The following is a 23,765-nucleotide window of genomic DNA, read 5'->3' as shown; positions in this document are numbered from 1 at the left end:
GTCAGATCAGAGTTGCCAGATACAAAGTGGGACCTTTAACTTTTATGTATACCTTTAACCATTGTACTGCATATGGTAGAGGGAATTCTGGCAGGTTCAGCTTTTAAAACCCTTCCATGCTGAGCTTCACCTGCCAGAATTCCCTCTTCTAGACAATGGTTAAAGGCAGAGGCGCTGTGTCCCCCTTTGTCACCTGTGTCTGCGTGTGGGGTGGGGTCTCTGCACTGTTATAGGAGTGCAGGGGTGCTGTGGTTGAAGGCCTCAGGACTTTAGCCTCCGCAGTGGGCTAGTCCTCAATGAGGAGCAAAGTCTCAGTGTAGGATGACCAGAGATACAATGGAGCCCAGAGAGCCTGTACCTTGAACCATTGCATAGAAGAAGGAATTTTAGCAGGTGCAGCTTCTTAAATCCTTCCACGCTGAGCTGCACCTGCCCTAATTCCCTCTTCTATCTACAATGGTTCAGGGTCAGAGGCAGTCTCTGTCCCCCTTTGCACCTCTCACCCTCAGAGCCCAGTCCTAGCAGGTCTACTCAGAAGTAAGTCCCATTGTGCCCAATGAGGCTTACTCCCAGGAAAGTGTGGGCAGGTCTCCTGCTGGAAGGTGCCCAGAGCTCCCAGCCTCTTCCCACCTTAACAAAGGCTGGCAGGCAGAGGGAAAAATGACTCCCCTCTGATTGGCCAGAGGCTCCAACCCAGGTCACTTGAACACCCACCCTCACCTTTCCGGCTTCCCTATTGGTGGAGCTCGTTGCCGTTCTCTTATTCTCGCCTTCCTATTGGGTAACCAGACTTTCAATCGCGTCGGAGGGCGGGCCCCGCGTTGCCAAGTAGCGGGATGACCACTTGGTCCCGCCTTCGGTCCTTGGATGACGCGTGCCTTTGCTCCTCGAGCGCTGATTGGCCCGCGCCGGAGCTCCGTCCGCCGAACCAGAGGTGTCCGCACTCGACTGTCAAAGCGAGGGGGCGGGAACACCCAAAAAAACCTTCCTCTGCTGCCATTGGGCAACACTGAGGCTATTCCCGCCCTTTTCGGGGAAGGCCCTTCGGCGAGTGGCTGCTCTTACTGTCAATCACACAGCGCCTCACTCTCATGGGCCGTTCCGGACGCCGTTCGCGGGGTTGGGCGGGAGGAGGGGGGTGAGGGTGACGCGTCACCGTCCATTGGCTAATGCGCCCGCCTGTCTTCTCCCCCTCGCTGCGGATTGGATCCCTGGCGCCACGGGCTGCTTCTGATTGGTCGGCGCCAGGAGGGGGCGGGACGGGCGCGGAGGCTGCGCGCGGGGACGCGGCGGCGGCGGCGGCGGGGAGGGCCGGGTGTGAAATTATTTTTTATTTCTTTGTTTCCCAGGCGAGGCGCGCAGAGGGCCTGGTGGGGGACCCGGATGTTGCTCTGACCCGGGCGGGCGGAGCCGCAGCTGAGGGAGCCGGAGCCCGCCGCTGCGCCAGGCCGGGAGGATGAAGCGCCGGAGCGCCGACTGCAGCAAGCTCCGGCGGCCGCTGAAGCGGAACCGCATCGCCGAGGGCATCTACGGCAGGTACGGCCCGCCCCGACACGTGTCAGGACGGCCCCACGTGCATTCCGTCCCCGACGCGTGTGCCCTCCCGCGGCCTTCCCGCCCTGCAGGCCCTCAAGGCCTCCCGCCTGCGCTTCCCCCACCCAGGGCCGCTTCTGGGGGGGTCTCCCCGGACATCTCGCCCCCTCCCCCCACCTGTCAGACCCCCACTCCTCTGCCCCCCACCCTGGCAGCCCTTGGCCCATAGCCCCCTCCCCATTCATTGTGCCCCCCACGGCACTTGCAAGTCGCGCTCCAAAGCCCCCCTCCCCCCGCCAACTTGGTGCCTTCAAGCACCTATCCTCCCTTGGCCCCACCCCCGCAGTGGCAGTCCTGTTGCTCAGCCCCCCACCCCCATTGTGCTTTGCCAAGCTCTGACCCCCCCCCCCCGACACTGGCAAGTCTTAGCCTGCTTAACAGCCCCCCCCACTTAGTGCCTTCAGCAAGCACCTCCCCTCCCCCCCACCACCTGAGTATCTTCAAGCACTTTGACTTCTCTGGGCCCCCCTGCAGTGACAGTCTTGCTGCTCAACCCCCCCCCATCCTCAGTTTTGCTTTGCCAAACTCTAACCCCCCCCCAGCACTGGCAGGTCATGCTTAAGCCCCCCCCCACTTGCTGTCTTCGAGCACTTTTCCTCCTGTTGGCCCCCCCCCCGCAGTGACAGTCCTGCTGCTCAGCCCCCCCCTCAATTTTGCTTTGCCAAACTCTAACCCCCCCTGTCATGCTCAGCCCCCCTCCCACCACCACTTAGTGCTTTCATGCATCTTTCCCTCCCTGACCCCCCCTTGCAGTGACAGTCTTGCTGTTCAGGCCCCCCCCCCCATTTTGCTTTTGCCAAAGTATGACACGTCTCCCCCCCTCACTCTAGCTGCTGACCCTTCTACACCAACAGCACTATTCTTGGACCTGCTTGGGAACCCCTTGACTACACATCGTGCTTCTTCTGCTCCTCCACATGGTAGACCTGGCTTTACTGTCCTGCCAGTGCACTCCTGTAGGGTCCCCTGTGCTCTCTGCCCCTTTCTGGCACACCTGAGTTCTTGAGAGTGGTCCTGGGGTGCTGCCAGACAACAGATGAGCTCATCAAGTGAAAGGTTCCTTCTGTGGGTTTCAAGGCCACATTCACTGAGTCTAGCTTTTCCTGATGTTTCGCCCTTAGTTGTGGAGTATATTGTCAGAGGATTAAAAATGACACATAAAAATGCTGAATACTTCTAGGAGCCGAGATGTTGAGGCTCCACTAGGTGCAGACAGAAACATTAACACAGTCAAAAGTCTATTAGGACCTTAGACCTGTACAATTACAGGTCTACTAGAGTTACAATCTAGTTTCTGCAAAAGCCCACTCCCAACAGGTGAGCTGTCTCATTTCTTCGGCATCCTCCCATGTTACCATCACCCTAAGTACCTCACTTGCCTTCACTCTGGGGCTTAAACTCATTATTGACTCCCCCCCCCTGCAAGTGCCCAGTAAGGGCCCAGTCGAATCCAATTTTCCAGTGCTGGTGCAGTTGTGCCAATGGGATGTGTGCTACATCCTGTGGTGGAGGGGCAGTCACTGGAGTTTGCTCAAGGTATGGGAACATTTGTTCCTTTACCATGGGGCTGTACTGTGGCTACACTGGAGCTGGAAAGTGGGATAGGGTTGGGCCCTAACTCTTTTAAGTATCTCCTAGGGAAGAATTCCATTTCTTTTTCAGTGATAAAACATTGTTCCCTCAAACACCTGGTTCCTTTCCCCACCTTCTCTCCCTTGTAAAGGGTGTCTTCCCCCCCCCCCCAGGCCATGATTCCTCTTTGTTTTGCTTTTCCTTTTGGGATGATCTCCCCACCCAGCCTGGTCTCTTGTGGGCCTGCCTCAGTATTGTATTTCTTTGTGGATCAAAGGGTTGCAAGAAAGATTCCTGGAGTTTTCCCCAGCCCTGTGAATACTATATTCCTTCAGGGGATTCTTCAGCTCAGGCTTGCAACTCAGACTGTGTACACACAGGGTTGGTTTTCAGTTATTCCACTCCTCTTTGTATCTTGTGCCGATTCCCTCTTCCCCTGTTGCATGGTTGGACTTGTTTTCGAGGCTGTATGAGAAGGACCAATGTCTTGTTGGTATTTCTTGATGGGTCTTGAGGCTGGAGATTTTTCATAGCAATTTCACTCTTGTTGGTAATGATTCCTTGGGAGTAGGAAGGATTGGGGAATGATCATTGGCTAGGCATTGCAGCTTGCTTTACTCACCTCTTGAAGTTAACAGTTCTGTGGTTCTTCAGGTGTTAACATTGTGGATGTGCCACAATGCTATCACAGAAAATTACAAAGGGTTCAGTTATCCTTGCGGAGTTTTGGCATATGGAACTGCACTTCTTATCGACAAAGTCTGAGGAGCTCTATTTTCATGGACAGTTAGAAAGGAAAAGTTCAGATTGCTACTTGAACTGTGACTGCTTCCTTCAGAGCAGTTGCTGACCTAACAGCCCTCTTGACAAGTATAGTAGGATGAGGTTCATCTGTGGAAAAACTTTTTTTCCCTATGAAGAGATGTAACTCACTTGAAGTCACAGTTTCTTGGGTGTCTAGCTGTGCAATACTTCATGAGAATAGCAAAATAGTGCATGTTTGAGCTATTCATTCATTTAAACTCAGTTTCACGTGTTTTTTTAATGGGTTGTATCCTTAAGGTTTTTGCAGCAGGGGAAAGGAAGCTATAGGATATGACTGTATAATTATGTATCTGATGTACAGGAGTCATTAGCAGGAACATTTTTAAAAAGTTCCAAAAAAAAAAAGGTGGTTGGACTCTTTCAGACTTTCCAAAACCACTGTCTGGAACTCAAAAGAGCAACAGTCCTTGTTGCTAAAACAAAACGAGTCTTCTGGATCAATGGGTTACATTATTCTTTGTCAGCTAGCAAATACCTTGCCAACTAAAGGGTAGTGGCTGCCTTAATGTATCCCAGGCATAAGACACCATTGATGGAGTTTGGAACCTCTTTCACTGACTTATGAGTGGAGAAGTTGGTGTTCTTCCTTCTAGACATGCATCATCACAGATTGTGCATGAGCTAGGTGCTGTTTTGCTGTGTGTTTACCTATGTGAAATACTGTAACAGTTGTGTGTCCATTTTTCTCATAGAAATAGTTTTATCTGCAGATGTAAATATAAAATAAGATTTTTAAAAAAATTAAATGAAAGGCGCTGGAGGCCACAGATTCATGAGCTACCTCGGGCCAACCCATGGTGGTGGTTGACGTCCTTGCCCTTGTCATCAAACTTACTTGTGTTGCAGCTCATGAATGTCTGTAGTTGTGAGGTTGCGGTAAGTACAGGACCCAGGTACAGAATGGTCCTCCTGGCAGCTTCATTGAGTAATACTAATCTGCATATGTGTAGACCTAGGTTGTAAAACTTGAATTTTTGTGTATCATGAGCAAACATGTTCTTATTTAAGCTCATGACTCTGTTGGTCAAAGCACATGCTATCCATGTTTAGCAGTGTTGCTCCAGTGTAGACATACCAGTTGCAGGGCAGCAATGGCAGGAGTGGTGCATCCCCTTCCTCTGCTGTTTGTGACCTTCCCAGAAGTGGTTGGTGGGCCACTGTGGGAAACAGGAAGCTTTACTAGATGAATCATCAGGCCAAAGGGGGTCCAACAGGGCCCTCCTTATGTTCAGATCCCATTTTGCTTTATGCCCTACAGCTTGACTCTTAGTGATGCCCTCTGTGCAAATGTGGAGCTCAGAGTTCCAAGCCTTGGCAGCCAACTTTTGGTTGACTTCTGCCCAGTTAGGCCTGTGTCATCTGGTCAGCATCTGTTGCTAACTTTGTATTCATTTAGCAAGCAGATTAATTTCCATCATTTGCCTTTTTTCCATAGTGGAGCTCAGATTTGTACTTGTAAGAGGGCTACAATAACAGAAGATATTCCAATTACATTGCATTTTATTCTTTCAAGCCAAAGCAAAATATATTCATTGACTTGGGTTTTCACTGTTTCTGCTGAGGAGTTGAGGGCAAGTGATCACAGCACAGTTGCCTGAGGGGGTGGGAGGAAAATACTTCTAGACCAGAAGAGGATTTGATAGAGTATCAGATGCAAAACAAAATACTGCTTAGGGGGTCATTTTAGGAAATTAAGGTTCAAGTGGCGTTGTCAGGCCTGCCTCTTGCACTTTGTGGTAAATAGTAATGTGTTGAATAAGCTCTTGCAGTTCTGTGTGATCTTAATTCTAGAGTAGATTGCATGGGCCTCCTGCTGAGGTGGAAGCATTAGTGTAGCTGTACTGAAACTGGGTGGCTGTAAAATAAATAGGAAACGGTGAAGATCTGTTGCTTAACAGTTATTACGGATTAGAAGTTAAGAAGCATTTTTGTTCTGTATTTATCGTTGTACACAAACAAGTTCACCTTTTGCCTCTTGAAAGTGTATAAATTAACATATCTGCAGGTCTAAAATTAACATATCTGCAGGTCTAGAATTATCATATCAGACATTAACCTTTCCCAGCTATTAAAATTATAAGTAGTAGTAGTAGTAGTAGTAGTAACTTTATTGTCATTGTGCTACAGCACAATGAAATTTATGCACCTTTGAGATACGAGCATAAATATATACAACCATTCCAACAATCGCACTCTACACACTCACCCACACATTCTATACAACATGCATCATAATATAAAAACAGTATAACAGACCATAATGCCCAGGAGCATGATGTCTATTATCTATTATTATAAGTGTCTGTTATCCTATATTTTGGCCACTTGAAAATAGTTAACTTTTCCTTTTATAGAAGTAGTTAAAAAAAATGTTCATGTATATGTAAGACTTTTGGGGAAAGGACTGGTGCCATATCTGGGGCATTCAAAAATGTGGAATCTGTGCCCTGTATTTTGAAGGTGGTTCTGCTCTTGGAGCATCATATGATAGAAAAAGTGAGAGAAGATTTCTGGGCCAGGCCTGGCTTGCAGTTTTCCTTGTGTTTCTCCCACACAGTATGGCAAAACGAGTTGGAGTGTGAGCCAAGAAGCTTCCAGTTCAAATCTTGCCTTGTCTACTCAATCAGTGGCCTTGGGGATAACATCATTTTCTTAGCTTCAACCTCTTCCCTCCCCATGTACTACTGACATGCAGGCATCCCCCTGCATTCATGAAGAATAGATTCCAGCTGCCATCGCAGATACCTGAAATCACAAATAGCAGCCAATCCTACAAAAAGCAGTTCACAAATTCCCCCATCACACATATGACCTTATTTGTCTCTGATTGCAGCCCTCCTGTTTCTGTCTTCTGTGTTTCTGTGCTGTTTGCAAATGCTAACAGGATGCGTTAACAGGAAGCAGGCTGGAGGACTGAAAACAATGCAAGTGTCCCATTTTCAGCCCTCCAACCCACGTCTTGTTAGCGTTTGCAGACAGACATATTAAACTGACAGGAGAGCTGCAAGCAGAGACAGATAAGTCATTTGTGTGATGGGGAAATTTGTGAACCGCAGATAAATGAAACCGGGACCAATGGCTACAGGGGGGTTGCTGTACAGTTGTGGAAGGTACAGAGGGAACATTAGAGGATGTTCTCTGAACTCTAATGAAGCATTGTATAAATTTCGAATTGTTCATGAGGATTGCCTCTGTGTGTTGTCATCTTCTGTTCTTATGATTGCTTTGTCTTGTTTTTATTATTGTGTGTATGGATTTTAGGCTGCCCTGAATTGGCAATAGGCACAAAAAAAGGCAGGATGTAAATAACTAAATACCATTGTGGAAAAAAAAAAAATTTCTACAACACTCTGTTCTTTGAGAGCTAGAAAAATCCTGAAGTGTCACATTGGCACTTGAAATGGAAGCATTTCAGAAATCCGTGAAGGGCCTATGAACAGCTGACACACCCCACTCCAGACTGTTTGTGAAACTCTCTTTCAAAAATGGTTTACTGTTGTGTGACCCAGCAGGGGAATTGTGGCGGGGGGGGGGGAGGAGGACGCCACAGGGCATATTCAAGAACAGCAAGCCCAAAGAAGCCACTTCATGCTCAGGGGACTAACTGCGTAGATTGTTGGCAGAACTAATACCTCCAGCCTTGCTTCTTTCAGAAATTGTATTGATTGACTGTTCTTGTCTGCTAGATGACTCTCCAGTAAAGCACTGAGGATATGAATTGGTGCAAAACAAGGCGGTATTTAAAGAAAGTAGAAGTGTTGCCATCCGTGTCTTTCAAATGTTCTTTGTCGTAAAGATACCCTTGTTTGATTGCTTTTTTGCACTGAGACTTGCAAAATCAACGAGGGGATTTTTAAAAAGTGTAAAATAGCCTTCCAGTAAGAAATGGCTAGCAGAACAAATGCTAAGTATCTGTGGCCTACTCTTGACTTCCTTTAAAGTGACTGTTTAAAAGCTGCCTCTATGCCCCAGAGCACTCAAGGCAACCTACAACATTTAGACCCCAAAAACAAAAATGCAGTTAGTTTGTGCTAGAATCCAATCCATCAGCATAATAAAAAATCCGTTAGTTTCACCAAAATGCCATGAAAGGACACAAGCAATAAAAGCCACCTTAAATGCACTTTGAGATGACGTTTCAAAACATGATTGTGTTCATGATAATTACAACAGTGATTAGCAGGAAGGGTGCCACAAGTCAAGGCTTCAGTTATTAGATGGTGCTGCGCTGATGCATGCCTTAGTATAGGGGTGTCAAACCGGTTCATGCAGCGGGTCAAATATCATTCATGGTGCCTGCTCACAACATCTACTACTTAATGATGTGACTTCCAGCTTAGACATCATTAAGTAGTAGATGATGGCCAGAAATGAGCACTTTGTTCTCATGTAGGAACTCATTAGCTGCAAATGATAGAAGAGAGAAATGTGCAAATCATATCTTCACGATACGGGAGAGCCCAATTATCACACAAACCGCCCTTTCAGCAGCACCTCTTCTGCTGAGGCATCACTTCACAGCTTGGCAGCAGAGAGGTATTTTGAGAAGCAGCACTGCTAAAAGATAATTGGACTCTCCCAGTACTTTGGCAGCATCACCATCTTGACATACCCCTTCCCTTGTAGTGTTCTTGCCTTCTGGGGCCTCCTTGCATCTTTCCTTCTTAGAGACTCTGTGGAAGCAGCGGTGCTAGGGCAGTGCTAGGAGACCCCAATTAATATGTGGGCCAGATAAAGAGCTTCTGTGGGCCCTCTCTGGCCCATGGGCCTTATTGACACCTCTACTGTAAGTATAGACACTTGTCAGGTTTTGCCTGTAGACTTCGGAGAGATAGGGAAGTAGTGCATCAGGGCAGTGATCAAGAGTCAGGCAACAGTGTAGGCCTGACTCTCCACCATAGTCGGGGCCCACAGGCTCCCTTCTTCACTAGTTGCAAGCCACTATGGCTACCTCTGAGCCACCTGTGCTGAGAGATGCTCCACATCCACCAGTGGCAAAGTCCTCATTTTCCAGGTTGTTTTGTTAAAACTTACATAATTAGTGTTTCAAAATTCAGTTCTGGGTATCAAATGAAAGGTGTTTTAAATTGCTTGCATCTTGGAATAGCAAAACAGCTTGACATGGAGTATGCAGAGTTGAGCAAATTATAATGTTTTAAGACCTGGACTTTGTTGCTTTCTTAAACAGAGAATTATTAAATGGCTTTGTGGACATGTGCATGCAATTCCAAACCTATTGGTGAAAATGGAATTTTACTGGTGCTGATGATGGAGTCAGGGTTTCTTCCCTAACAGAAACAAAATTAAAAAGAAGTTGAATTTGGCTGTACAGCTAAAACATTGTTGAAGTGAGAATTTTGAATGTTCAGGAAGAGATGAAAAGCAGATTGTTGAAAATCACAGGCCGCGGTAATGTACTGGTTCTATTTATAGTTGACTTGGGATCTGTGTATGCAGTAGGTGGTAGGTAGAACCGAATACGTATAAGATGGATATTAGCAAGGCGTGAGCAACCTTTTATGGCACTGAAATTCTTGCAAGGGTCTCTCCAGTGCAATATGCAGACTGCAGTTCATCTGTCGGAAATGTGTTCTTATTTCTGTAAGGTAACTGATCCCTTTTATGGGCCAAATTGCATTACATTTTGACCATCTCCTTCAGCCCAAGGGCCTGGATCTGTGGCCCAACCTGCTGGAGGACTGAGAAGCAGCATAGCCTGAGCTCAGTGCAGCAAGGTTTCATCAAGTCCCCCTTCAGCCGTCTCAGTTCTGAAGCAAGGGATGCCCCAGGAGGCCTCTTCAGAAATCACCAAATACCTTGTTTTGCATAACAGCTAAATTTCCTTGGGAGCATTCTCCCAAATTCCCAGTTGCTTGGCAGGATCTTTTTACAACATAAGTTCATCTCAGTTGCACTCTGATAAAAGACTCTAAAGAAAATGCCCAAGCCTTCATTTTTTATTGCCCTTTCCAAATGCAGCCGCCCTACATATGTCTTCAGTACAAAGCAATGTGCTGATTTAGCAACTGTTCCACCTGGGCTATAGTTTTTGAGGCCTGTTTGTCATATCACTTTTTGGGCAGTTTTTAAAAGCAAACCTCCTTGGGATATTGTAAATTACCTTTCTAGAAATAAGAAAGGAGGCCTAAGAATTTGTTTCTGTGAGCAGCAAAGGTTTTTTGTTTTTTATTGGATACATCCTCTGAGTTTCTTTCCTGTTGCGGCTTAGTTGGTTATGCCATGAGGTTAGTACCTGTAATCTAGTTAGTCATGGTTCATCTTACACTTTCTAGTTGGGTAGGTGATATTCTTGCCTTAAAGTGACTGTGTAAATGTTACATAGAATGTCAATAACATTTTGCCATAAATCAGACTGCATATTGGGTAGCTCTGGAGAGTGAGTCTTTTCCTTCCTATTCATAACTAGGAAGGAATAACTAGACCAGCCATTTTCAACCACTGTACCGTGGCACACTGGTGTGCCACGAATGGTCCCCAGGTGTGCCACAGCAATTTGGGACAGGGGCATTTATCAATAGGACCATTAGGGGATGTGAGCCCCCACTGACAGCACAGTGTGCCTTGTCAATTGTCAAAAAGCTGATGGTGCGCCTTGACCATTTTAGTGCCTTGCCATTGTGCCGCGAGATGAAAAAGGTTGAAAATCACTGAATTAGACCCATGCCCTTAAGAGCCTGTACCTAATTCTTTGGACAGCTCAGTTCTATGAGACCACTGTAGCCACAGCTGAACAAGTAGCTGTTGGCACACTGGCTTATAGGTTTGGCCATGAGAGACCTGGCCAAGATTTATAAGAATCTTCCAGCAGAGTTTGGAAGAGCATGCTTGTATATTTCCTCTGCAGCCTGAATGCAAAGACAGAATGGTCATTGAAGGACGGGCGAGATGATAGCTGAATGCAGAATTATGTGTTAATCAGCGTCTTGTCTTCTCTGAAACCGGGCTCTGTAAGGCTACTCCAGGCTGTTTTGATTTCTTCCCCCATGAACAGGGTTCAGAGTTCACTGACAAGGCGCTCAACACACCCACACTCAGGGCCTTGATCCAGAACTGTGTACTGTGTACCATAATGCTTACACTTTGGTTGTCACTGTTTGCTGCTCGCTTGGAAGGATCTTCGTGTTCAGAAAAAGAATGAGATGCAACCTTCCTGGGACTATACTGTTTTTGAATGCAGGTCAGGATTGCGCAGTTGAATCCCTTTGCACCTGGAAAGCTAATGTGTCAGGTGAAGGGCTCTAGCCTAGCCTTCTCTCAGCACAAGGACTTTGAAACTTGCTGTCCCCTCCCTGCCTTCTGAATGGTACGATCCCAATAAGACTGCATCTCCTGCTCTTTCTCAACATGTGGTAGCCAATTTTTGCTTATTGCCTGAAACTGGAGTCACTGTTCCACATACGACGTGCAGTTATGCTCTGTGACAGGCTTCTACATGGTCACTTGCCTAAAGCGGTTGTTTTCAGGAAGGCCAGGCTTGGAGGTTTTGAAAAAGCTTATTCAGCTGCTTCCTTTCTGCCCCACTTTCTTAGGCCACAAGTGCAAAAAAGAGAGACCATAAGAGTTAAAACAAAACTTGTAGCCTGGTGACTTTTGCGGACTTCTTTGCACGATCGCTCTTATTTGCAAATAGCTGATTTTTTAAAAAAATTTTTTTTATCCTTTCCAGATACTGTACTGGAAATTTGAGTGGTTAATACATAATGCAATGAAGTATTGAGATTGCCAAATATTAATGGTTTTCTTTTCTGGCATATTACAGGAACCTCTTCCCCCAGCTAAGTTGGTTAAGACTTGGCATGCACTATTTCCTAATTGCTTGTTATCATGTCTCTCATAGGTAGTGAATGGAGTTTGTTGGCAAAACTGCATATGTAAAACTTTTCACTTGTTGTTTTTTTCTCTCTTCTACTTATATTTAAGTCCTTGCCTCAAACGGACTTGCTGCAATATGAAACCTTCTTTCTCTTTGTTCTTCCTGATTCTTTAATTCTTGGCTTCAAACTTTTGACCTCAGGGTCTTTATTCCTCAGCACCTGTAATGAAGCCTTTCCTCGTTTGCATCTCTTTGATGGTGCTTTGTGGCTTTTGTCTGCCATTAATTTTTGCCAGAACTCGTAGCTGACTTTTATTGAGTGTTCTCTTTATGCAGTTTTAAATAGGATCCTATGACATTGCCTTGTTGTTTTCTCCATTGATTTTCTTAATTTGAATTCTGCTGCCAGTTACTTGCTTTCGCGTGCCCCCCCCCCAATTCTACACAGAGGAAAAACAGGTAGTTAACAAGCTCCCAGTGGCTAATTATAGCTTTATATATGTTAGTGCAGTGCTCAAAATTTTTGTTTTCTTACTATTCCGCATCCTTTCGGTATAATAACTGACACTACCCTACTTCACAGCAAACATTAAATAAATATAATAAATTTGTTAAATGATTTCTGTCTCGCCTTTCCTTCCTAATAAGCAAAGCAGTCAACAATGTAGAAGAGAAAAAACAGTAAAATGCCAAAATAGGAATGAAATATAAAGTGCGATAATCATGAAGAATAGTATATGTGAGCCTCCATATCCACGGATCCAATATCCATGGTTTCATTTACCTGCGGATCTGGGAAGACCCTCCCCACCCTGCCCCCTTGCGCCCATTACAAGTACCTGTTTTATTGTAGTAGCGCTTGCAGTATGGATGTTTCTTGCTTAACATTCAAGACTTCACATATAGGCTGATGGATTCTGAGCTGTCTGTGGCAGATCAGGAGAGAGATCTTGGGATGGTGGTGGACAGGTTGATGAGAGTGTCAACCCAATGTGCGGTGGAAGTAAAGAAGGCCAATTCTATGCTTGGGATCATTAGGAAAGGTATTGAGAACAAAACGGCTAATATTATAATGCCATTGTACAAATCTATGGTAAGGCCACACCTCGAGTATTGTGTCCAGTTCTGGTCACCACATCTCAAAAAGGACATTGTGGAAATGGAAAAGGTGCAAAAGAGAGCGACTAAGATGATTGCTGGGCTGGGGCACCTTCCTTATGAGGAAAGGCTATGGCGTTTGGGCCTCTTCAGCCTAGAAAAGAGACGCCTGAGGGGGGACATGATTGAGACATACAAAATTATGCATGGGAAGGATAAAGTGGATAGGGAGATGCTCTTTACACTCTCACATAACATCAGAACCAGGGGACATCCACTAAAATTGAGTGTTGGGAGGGTTAGGACAGACAAAAGAAAATATTTCTTTACTCAGCATGTGGTTGGTCTGTGGAATTCTTTGCCACAGGATGTGGTGATGGTGACTGGCCTGGACGCCTTTAAAAGGGGATTGGACAAGTTTCTGGAGGAAAAATCCATTATGGGGTACAAGCCATGATGTGTATGCGCAACCTCCTGATTTTAGAAATGGGCTATGTCAGAATGCCAGATGCAAGGGAGGGCACCAGGATGCAGGTCTCTTGTGATCTGGTGTGCTCCCTGGGGCATTTGGTGGGCCGCTGTGAGATACAGGAAGCTGGACTAGATGGGCCTATGGCCTGATCCAGTGGGGCTGTTCTTATGTTCTTATTCTTGTTTAACTGAAGAATGGAATGTGCAGGCAAGCAGCCTGCATGCTAGAGAGCAACTAACAGGAAGCAGGACAGTTTCTGGTTCTTGTTAGTCTCTTTGTGGCATGCAGGCTGGTTGGCTGCACGTTTGCTTCTGAAGAATGTTAATCAAGAAGCACTTGCACTGCAAAGGTATTTGTTTAGCAAAGGTATTTGAAATGGGCACACGGTGGGGCACTATTTATATAGCATTCCCTCATATCTGCAGTTTCCTTATCTGCAGGGGTGCCAGAAAGCAACCCTGTGGGTATGGGGGGTCTGCCTGTACAATAAAAAATTAAGATACCACCGCAAAACTGTGAAACAGCTAATTAAGAAGGGAATGCCAGGCAAACAAAGAAAGTCTCCAGCCCTCACTAGAAGGCTAATAAGGAGGGTACAATTCTTCATCCCAGTGGGAAGTAGTTCCGTAATAAAGGTGCCACCACAGAGAAGGCCCTCCTTTTCTTTACTTCAATCTGGCTGCTTCTGCTGACCTTAGAGTATGGGTTGGTTCATGTGGGAGAAGGTGGTTCCTCGGATATCTTTATGTAACTTGGGTACACATTTCATATAATTGTGGCTTCACTTATAACAGGACAAAAGCAGGATGAATACACCATTCTTCATTAATTTTACTAGGTTAATTGCTTGGTGAACTTTTGTTAAAAGGCAGTGTACAAATATTTGGGAAAAGAAGGCATATTAACATATGCACAATTTCACTCTAATGTGCAATGTATTCTTTAGTGCTTTTTAAAAAATATCCAGATATTTCCATTTTTTAATAATGTCTTTCCTAGCAAGGGAGCATGACTTCTTAACTTTTATTTGACCTTGTAGGTAGGAGCAGCCTAAAATGGTATAAATCAGTGCTTCTCAAATAGCCTGAGAGGGACCCACCAGGTGGGTCGCAAACCAATTTCAGATGGGTCCACATTCATTTCAATATTTTGTTTTTAATATGTTAGACTTGATGCTACCATGGCATGTGACTGCATTGGGGGAAGTGTTACAGATCTGTACTTTTAACAGACTATTCTGTATGTGCTTTTAATAATGGTAATTAGTGGGGCTTATATCCAGGATTGTTGGTAGGATTGTGTTGGTAGGATTGCAGCCTAGGATTGTTAAAAATTTTCCTGCTTGCTGATGTCACGTCTGGACAAGGCATCACTTCTGGTGGGTCCTGACAGATTCTCATTCTTAAAAGTGGGTCCAGTGTGAGAACCACTAGTATAAATGAGATAACACTGCTATAATGCAAAACTGAGCTTATAAAACACAATATCCTGCTCAATTAACAAAGTAACACAACCATGTGGGTAACACTTACTAAAGTGGCTGCAGAGTGTGTGTGGATAGTCTCAAGACACTGTGTTTCTAAGCCCCCAGTTCCCTTGGGGCGCTGTTGTTTTAACTGACTGTGGAGTCTTTTGAGCATGCTCAAAAGCTGCCAAGGAAAATGCATGGAGCCCTATGGAAAGTGAAACCGAGCCACAGTGCATGTTTACTCATGAGTAGGCAACCATGCCTTGGTCCATTGGAAAGGGCAACCCGAGAGGAATGCCATGCCACTAGAATTGTCCGGATTCAATGAAAGCAGGCCCCCATAACACTCAAGAAGGAAGTCCCTCCCTCCAAGCTGCTAAATATGTTGAACCCTACGGAAAGAGAAACTGAGCTACAAGTTTGTTTACTCGTGAGTAAGCAAATGTTCAATGGTTCCCTGCTACATGGGTGTATTTTTTCCTCTGCACTTTAAAACCAGTTTGTTTCCATAGTAATTCAATGCTATGTTCAGTTCTGTTGATTCAAATTGCTATCTTCTCATTGTTTTAATTTGGCAGTGTTTTGATTTGTTTGTGTGTGGCAGCATTACATTCGTTGTAGTTGTTCATACAAGTAGCAGGCAAATTTTAAATGGCTCCAGTATGTTTAATTCAAGTAGTTGACTATGTAGTTTTAGGGTGGATGTGGTTGTGTGCATGTGTGATGTGTTTTGTGGCTGTTTTATTCCTGTGGCTATGTCTGCAGACAGCCACAGGCATAAAACACATATATACCACCTATATGACAAGGTTCACACTTGACAAAAATGCTTTAAAATTGATCAGAATATTAATTTGGAATAAAAACACAACACGGCTATAACACCGCTTTCCACCCCCTTTTTCTAGCATAACACTGCCATCCATGAAAAAATAACTGTTTTAGACTCCCTCTACTTATAGGAAATTAAGAGCAGAAATGAAACTGCAATACAGATATGGAACTCTGTATTAACACCAGCCTCACAAATTTTTTCCCCTGTTGCTTTTCATAGACTTGCTTTGCTGCTTCCTGAACCTTTTTATCTCCTCTGACCTCTTGTGCTTTTCAGCTGGGTTGCAACTTTTATCTAATCAAACTTGCTGTTCGGGGGCGTTTTGCTTAATAAATGCTTCGTGCTATAACCTTATATTAGAGAACTAGGAAAGTATGTCCTATCCAAACATGGTTCTCACAACTTTGGAACTTTCTGCCACTGTGTACTCTCCTGAGCATCTTGGGATTCTTGCAGCAACTTTCTCTGTGGGTCTGTTGCCATTGTCTAGACTACATTGGACGTGGGAGGGCATTCGACCTGGGTAATGGTGGTTTTTTAATGGCTGCTTTAAGTGTTTCTCCCTTTACAAAAGTATATTACCTGCCGGAAAGGCAAGTATTTAAATAAAAGATGAGAACTACCTGCTGCTCTAATCTCCATGTACAGTGTGATTAAAAAGGTAAATATCTTTCAGCAAGTATTAGTGTAGTAAGATTGCCTTCTCTGCTTTCTTTCTTCATTGTTTCTGCCAAAAGATGACATAGCCTTAACTTTTCAGTTTTTCCTTAAGGCTATGGAGAGGAAAGGCTTGACCTCAACTCCATCTGGCCCAATCCCAGTCTTCTGAAACAGCATCTTTCACACTGCTATTCCTAGCACATTGGCCTGCCTAATAGGTTACATATAACCAGCAACAGCCAGCTTATAACGTAGCATAAATCGTGCAGGAGGAGCACTATACCCTGCCAAGGGAGCCTTGGGACAAGGAGTATAGTTGGCTTATTCATTCTTGTTAAATGCATTTCCCTGGTATTTTACCTTCTCATACTCTCTGCAAGTTGCTTTTCCTTGCTGTAAAAGACGTGCTATCTAAATGCCTTGTTTTACCCGTAAAACGTTTTTTCCAGCGTTTCAGCATCTTTCCTTTGTTCCCAGTTAAATAAAATTCTGCATGTATATGGTGTCATGTATTCATGCCTGAAGATTGTAATTTGTTCCATAGACTTAGGCAGCACATGTCTGTTAGCTTGCTTGCTGGCTTCCTGTGCTTGCTGACTTTGGCATTGGGCACTATGGGTCTGTACCACAGTGCTAAGTGCTGTCCCAGGGTTTTGCCCCAATATGTGGCACAGGTGCAAGTTGAAAACTGAGTGGTGATCTGTTCTGAGATGTTCTACTTCCCTGTGAGATATGGACTAAAGTGTAGAACAGTGGTTTTCTATATTTTTCTACCCATGGCACGCTTGCCTCTGTGGTCTTCTCTATGGTCTTTGTCTCTTGTGTTGTCACTTCTGGCTTCCAGCAGACTTGTTTGGGTTCTGCAGCTCTGTTTCTAGGGCAGCTGTCTTAATAATGAATTATGTTCCTAAGTCAGCAGAGCTGGTGGAGGAAGAGGGATAGTTACTACAATTACCCCTAAAGCTGTATAACCCGGACAAGTTTTTCAGCCATTTTCAGCTGCTATGATCCAAACTCTTGCAGCTCTTTCACAGTACACCGTTTGAAAAGTGCTGGAAGTTTAATCTGCAAGACAGTGGTAATCAGAGGAATTTAAGCAAGTGAATGAGGAAGTTCTGATATTTGAGGAAAATGTTAACCATTGAACTGCACAAAAAACCTCACTCAAGATGACCCATATTTTTGAAAGAAACCCAATAGACAGAGTAGAGCAGTTTCTCAAGGGTTTTCCTCCACCATACTGCTTCACATGGTCCACTTATTCAAAGAACCACAGGAAGTAACTGGTGATGATGCCATCGCCAGTTACTTCCAGATTGGGAGACCAGATATGATGCAACAAACTCCAGTAAGAGGCTCAGAATGCATGGGAGAGCTTTTTCAAGAGCAGAAACACATGCTTTGGAGATCTGCCCACCCAGCGAATCCTCCTACTGCTGTTTGTTGTGTAGCGTTCCTCGTCTTGCTGCCAGGCAACAGGGGTTCAGGGGTCCTGCGAGTACCACCATACACCATCTCAAGTACCACTGGTGATACTGGTACCACTGGTTGAGAAACACTGGAGTAGAGCTTTGTCTCGCCTTACGATAGGACAGTGCAAGCCCTGAAATAAATCACATTTTCCATATGGGATCTGCTAAGCTTTTTGGGGGGTGGGATCTTGATAGTTCTGCTCTGTGGTTTCCATTTGTCGGATTTTTCCTTCCTTGGTTTGCAATAAGTCACATATAACCCCTTAAGCATTCTGTATCTTTTCCCTGCATTTTTGAGATGGTAACCTTGAGCATTGAATTGGGGTATAGTGAAACAAAAACTGTTTTCAAACCTATGCACAGTTTGGAGAGAGTGGTTACTACTGCAGCATATCACGTAGGCCCCGATGTGGATAACTTTTAAGAAGGATTAAACGTTCATAGAGGATTGGCCTATTGATGGCTATTAGCTGTGATAACTGCGAGTGGAACCTATATATTCAGGACAGTATACTTTGTAAGTTCCAGTTATGGGGCATGGGTATAATCTTCATGTCTTGCTGGTGAGCTTCCAGATGGGTCTGGCAAATCACTTTTGGAAACAGTGCTATACTGTGGCCTAATTCACTAAGGCAGTTCATATGTTTTTGAAGCTTTCTAAATATGATAACAAGGGAGTTTCCAAAAATAATTCTGTGTGCTGAGTGTTCTCAGCAAGTAAGACCACTGATACAGAAATTGGCAAAATTCAAGGGCCACGTACATATATGTGGAAAGACAAATGAAATGTACAGTTTAAAGATAACAAATGGATGCTGGAAGGACTCCAACAAGTAGGATCCTGATATTAGCAGCAAGGCATAGTAAGAGAGGCATTGTTATCTAGTACTATTCTGTGTATGACAGGGTTCAGCAACCTACAGCATGTGGGCTGGATCTGGCCTGCCACTCAAAGTCACCTGGCCTGTGTGGAACTTCGCTTGGGAGATGAAGCCAGGTCGATTTGCCAGGTCCTGTCCAGCTTGAAGCAAATATAGCAAAAGGCTTCATCTCTCAGGCCAAGCTCCACACAGCCACTTCCAGGAGCTTAGCAACCCAGAGGTTTGGTGATGATATCATCACTGAAAGTCCAGCTCCTTTGCCCAAAAAGGTTACCGACCCCTGGTGTACACAGTGGTGTCCAGATAGTAACAGGAAGAGCTTGGGAGAGGTCATTGCACTAAATGGAGCACTTTGGTGTGTGGAGAGAAATGCAAGCAACTTAGAATTTATTTATTTTTTTTGCCATTAGGGTAATGACTAGGTTGTCAAAGCATGAGATTGTGCTGGGGGTTAGAGGTGGACATTGCAGTGAAAATGGGCATATTGGGAGCCAGCAACACTTGACTGCTGCAGGGTAATGGTTGGTTTCTGTCTGACCAACTAGAAAAAAATGAGTTTGCTTTGATATGCAGGCATGAACATAAGCATTTGAAGAACAGAGGTACATCCTTCAATTTTCTCTCTCTGCAGTACTGACCAGTTGAAAGATTGTTGTACCTTTCTATAGGGCAAGCTCTGTTGTGTGCAAACACCCTGGAAAACAGAATGTGGGCACGTGAACAGGACTTAAGGGTGTTACCCTTCTTTAAGAGTTGTCCATACTTCTGTCCCTTGCATTTTGCAGCTCATGTATACAACTGCATCTCATGCAGTATCTCCAAATGGTTCCTAGGGGCTACACGTACAACCATCCCAACATCTTAAACTCAGTTTTGCATAATCTCAAGAGTTGGATTTTGCTCTGTTGTAGTACACACTGGAGTACTCTGTGATTGTGAAATTCTTGGAAGAGGCACTCTTGCTAAGATTATTGTCTTAGTGAGTGTTGGAGACCCACTTCAGCCCTAAGTTTCAAACTCGATGTATAAGGGCAATCGTGGTTTACCTCAACCAAGGTTATTGTTGATGCAGATGTCAAATCGCAGTACCACAGTTAAAGCAAACAACGAAAGGTAGGAAGGAATTAAGAACATAAGAATAGCCCCACTGGATCAGGCCATAGGCCCATCTAGTCCAGCTTCCTGTATCTCACAGCGGCCCACCAAATGCCCCAGGGAGCACACCAGATATCATTCAGGGAAAGTGTGTGAGCCTGCAGAATGCTACTTATCACCAATTGATGGTTAACAGATGAGCTACATGAAGTTTGCACTCTAGAATGCCAGATATTTGACCCAAGACTTGAGTTTTGAAGGACCACGGGTGATGGTCAGGATGAGCAGCCCAATTTTCAGTTGCCTACTGTCTGTACTTTCTTTTTCTCCTCATTTCAGAACTGAGTGTGTACTGCTGGCGCACTGCTTGACCTCCAGTTGGCCCAGAAGGGATGATGTGGCAGGTTTGGAGGGGTGTCAAACAGCAGCTGACCACCATATGACATCAGATGGCCTGACTTTGTGGAGTAACCACCCTCCCCGACCTTGCATCACCAGACCTTACCTCTTGATTCCCCTGTTTGGGGATGTCTCTTACCTGGCAACATTGTCTGCACTGAATCTTAGACTATAAGGTTCTTAGCTCCCCACTTCCTAGCCACCAATGCTTGCAGCTGTTTTCATGAGTGGCAGAACCATCAAAGTATGCCATCAAAGTATGTAACTTCAGTCCAAAGAGGTGGGCTACTCTTTGTCCAAGAATATCCTATTACAAGCTCATCCAACCACATCATAAGCTGCGCAGCTATGCAAATAGTTATTTCCATTCGCTTATATAAACATTCAGCTTTTCCAGCAGCCACAGTTCTTTGAGACATGGTACTTGAAATAGAGAGCAGGTTCTTGAAAAGCAACTAGCATTTCACATCATTCTCTCCAGGGATTGCCAGTGCCTGAGAGATCAGGAAGGTGCTTACTTGATGATTTGGTATTTGCTAACTATTTGGAAAACTCTCTGGTTTATTCTGCTGGCGTAAGGATTTAATAATCATTTGATCAATTAAAAACAAAGTTGTTACCAAACGTCAAGGCAAAAGTGCTAGGGCTAATGCAGTCCTGGATGTTTGGCGCTGAGATACTATTCTAAATTGGGCAGTGCATGCAGCAGCTTATGACTTTTATTTATGCATTAAGGAGTGCTTTCTTGGAGTCTCACATCAAATGTTTTGTTAACTTCTAGTTGGTTTACTGGACAAAAGCACAGAGAAGTTGCTCTCCTCTTATCACTAGACTGGTTGTATTAACAAAGCCCCTGTCGCTTCCCTTTTCACAACACTCCATACTTTGCCATTTCATCCAAGCCTTGGTGCACCATTCTGGTTTGGAGGGCAAGTTCAAGCACAAGCCTGCAAGTACAAGCCAGTTTGCAGGGCTGGATATAATGGTAAGCCTTGGTTTGCTGTGAAGGTGGGAACATACAAGTCCAAGGAATTTGCACTCTATGTAAAGAATGTGTGTACCTGTGTATAGAAATCCAAGAAGCTAAGCACAGACCATGGGGGTGCCATGGATGTAGTGAACCTAGATATTAATCAAGCCTTTGACAGAGTCTCTCATGCTATCCTTGTAGATAAAATGGTAGAGTGTAGGCTAGGGGGCACTACTGTTAAGTGGATTCAAAGCTGGTTGAACACCCTCTCCCAGGGAGTGCATTTTAATGGCTTGGCATCTCCTGGGGAGGGCTATCACATGGAAGGCTACAGAGCTAGGTCTTGGTCTCTGTTACTCAACATTTTTATAAATGACCTAGCTGATGGTGTGGAGGGGGTACTTACCAACTTTGCAGAAGATCTAAGTGAGAGGGGAATATAGCTAATATCTTGTAAGACAAAATCAGGATTCAGAATCATGATAGGCTCAATCACTGGACCCACATTAGCAAAACGAAGTTCAGCACCGACAAATGTAAAGCCCTGCATGCAGGGACAAAATAATTCAAGGATCAAGTACAGAATGGGCGAAGCTTGGCAACAGCACATGTGAAAGGGATCTGGGTGTGTTACCATGAAATCCCATTCATGTCTACTTAGAAGTGAGCCCCACTTGGGTGAATAGAACTTGCTCCTAAGCAATGCGTACTGAATTGCAGCCTTAATGAACATAAGCCAACAGTGTGGTACATCTGCATAAAAAGCTAATGCGTTGTTGGGGGTGCATTATCTGTGGGTGCATTAGCTGAGGCATAGAGTTCAGATCATGAGAAGTAACAGTTCTGCATCAGACCTCATTTGGAATATTGTATCCAGGTGTGAACATCATATCTTAAGAGACTTTGATAAGAGAGAGCAGCATTTGGGTGGTGGGATTTCAGGTGGGTCGTGTAGCTCCTAGCTCAGCTGCCATTGAAAATACAGAGCTGAAAATACAGGGGGCAGAGCTGCTGGGCAGGGCAGGCTCCCGATGGGAGAGAAGCATGGTGCTTTGCCCAAAATATGTGGGAAGATGGGACACTGGGAAGGGGAGCGGTCTGTGTGATTGGACAAGGATCCAAGCCTGCTTTGACTTCCAAGCTAGAATGTTTGAATTCTGAGCTATGCAAATTAACAGCACGAGTGTGCTGTGTAATGGGACCTTTGGCAGACTGGAGCTTAGGTTTGAAGCCTAAGTTGATGTCACTTCTGGCCATGATATGACTTTCAGCTTAATGACATCCCTTCTGGTGGGTCCCGACAGATTGTCATTATAAAAAGTGAGTCCCAGTGCGAAAAAGTTTGAGAACCACTGAGCCGGAGCCTGTTTAGCGGAAGATAGCTAAGATGGTGAGGTCTTGGAAGCCAAGCTCTTAAAAGGCCTGAGGAAGAATTTCCTAACTCTGCGGGCTGTCCAGCACTGGAACAGTCTGCCTCATGCAGTTGTGGTCATCTTCTGTGTTGGAGGTATTCAAGAGGACTGGATGGCTGCCTGCCAGGGATGCTGTAACATGTGCTGACAAGGGGTTGGATTAGATTACCTTCAAGTGTATCTTTGAACTGTTAACATTCTCTGCTTCTAGAGGGGAGAAGGAGTGAAATCAAGTAGGTGGGTGTCTCCCACCAGTCTGCTACCTCAGTTGGCCTCACAGGTAGAGAGGTCAGCCCTGAGTGTAGGGATGGAAAGTGTTGGACTTCTGCTTGTGCAAAAGGCAAATTTTGAGCATTGTAAACAGATGCCAGAGGGTCATAAATCAAAATCTTTCTCCATTGGGATATGCTTTATTAAAAAAAAAGAAAGAAAGAAAGATCTGCTAGCTAAATTTCTGTTTTCCAGGGGGAAGTACAATAATACTTCTGGTAACTCTGCTTCCTTTAGTGCTGTTTCTCTATTGGTGCTCTTGTTCAACTGTTGTAGCTAGTGAGAGCAGCGCATTCTGGGTAGCATGGTGTCAATTGTGCCAATTTTCTGCCTCTTCATCAACAATCTCCTATAGCACCATTTCATGCGCTGCTTCTTACAGGGGCCATTTCCCCTGTGCAATTGGAGAGGTTGCTGTGGAGATCCTGGTTTGAAATCCTCACATCTTTGCATACTGTGGTTAGAACAATCTCGGGATTGCTGGGTACCAGCAGGATGATGAATCCAGTTTGTAACCCTTCAGGAATCATGACCTCTGCTTTAGTTACTTTGAACAAGAAATGTGTGTTTTTTGTGACTGTTTTGCTATCTTCTGTGCTAAGCTCAGTTTTGCTCCCTGCTTTTCAGTACTTTCCTGTACCTGAAATTCCTGGTTGTGTGGGCCCTTGTGCTGCTGGCTGACTTTGTGTTGGAATTCAGATTTGAATACCTGTGGCCATTCTGGCTTTTCATCAGGAGTGTTTATGATTCCTTTCGATACCAGGGATTGGTATGTATAACAGATCCTTTGTGTTCTTTATTATGACTCCGGGCATTAGAACATGCTAAACTCAGTCTGATGGGGAGCTTTGACAGTGTTTGCTTCCTGTAGCAGCTGCTGTCCCAGAAGATCACTTGACCTTCAGATCT

The 23,765-nt window shown here is 44.9% G+C and overlaps 1 protein-coding gene across 1 annotated transcript in view; it reads left to right on the top strand.

Moving 5' to 3' along the window:
• Nucleotides 1–1,325: 1,325 nt before the first annotated feature.
• MACO1 (macoilin 1) overlaps nucleotides 1,326–23,765 on the top strand; it is a 74,716-nt gene continuing 52,276 nt past the window's right edge. Inside the window, exons 1-2 of the mRNA XM_066638413.1 lie at nucleotides 1,326–1,536; nucleotides 23,484–23,625. Of these exons, the coding sequence (XP_066494510.1) occupies nucleotides 1,457–1,536; nucleotides 23,484–23,625 (222 nt within the window). The 5' untranslated portion in view covers nucleotides 1,326–1,456. The remainder of the gene's footprint in view (nucleotides 1,537–23,483; nucleotides 23,626–23,765) is intronic.

This window comes from Tiliqua scincoides, chromosome 10 (assembly GCF_035046505.1).
Source record: "Tiliqua scincoides isolate rTilSci1 chromosome 10, rTilSci1.hap2, whole genome shotgun sequence".
Classification (NCBI taxonomy): Eukaryota; Metazoa; Chordata; class Lepidosauria; order Squamata; family Scincidae; genus Tiliqua; species Tiliqua scincoides.
This window is presented reverse-complemented; position numbering and strand designations above follow the sequence as displayed.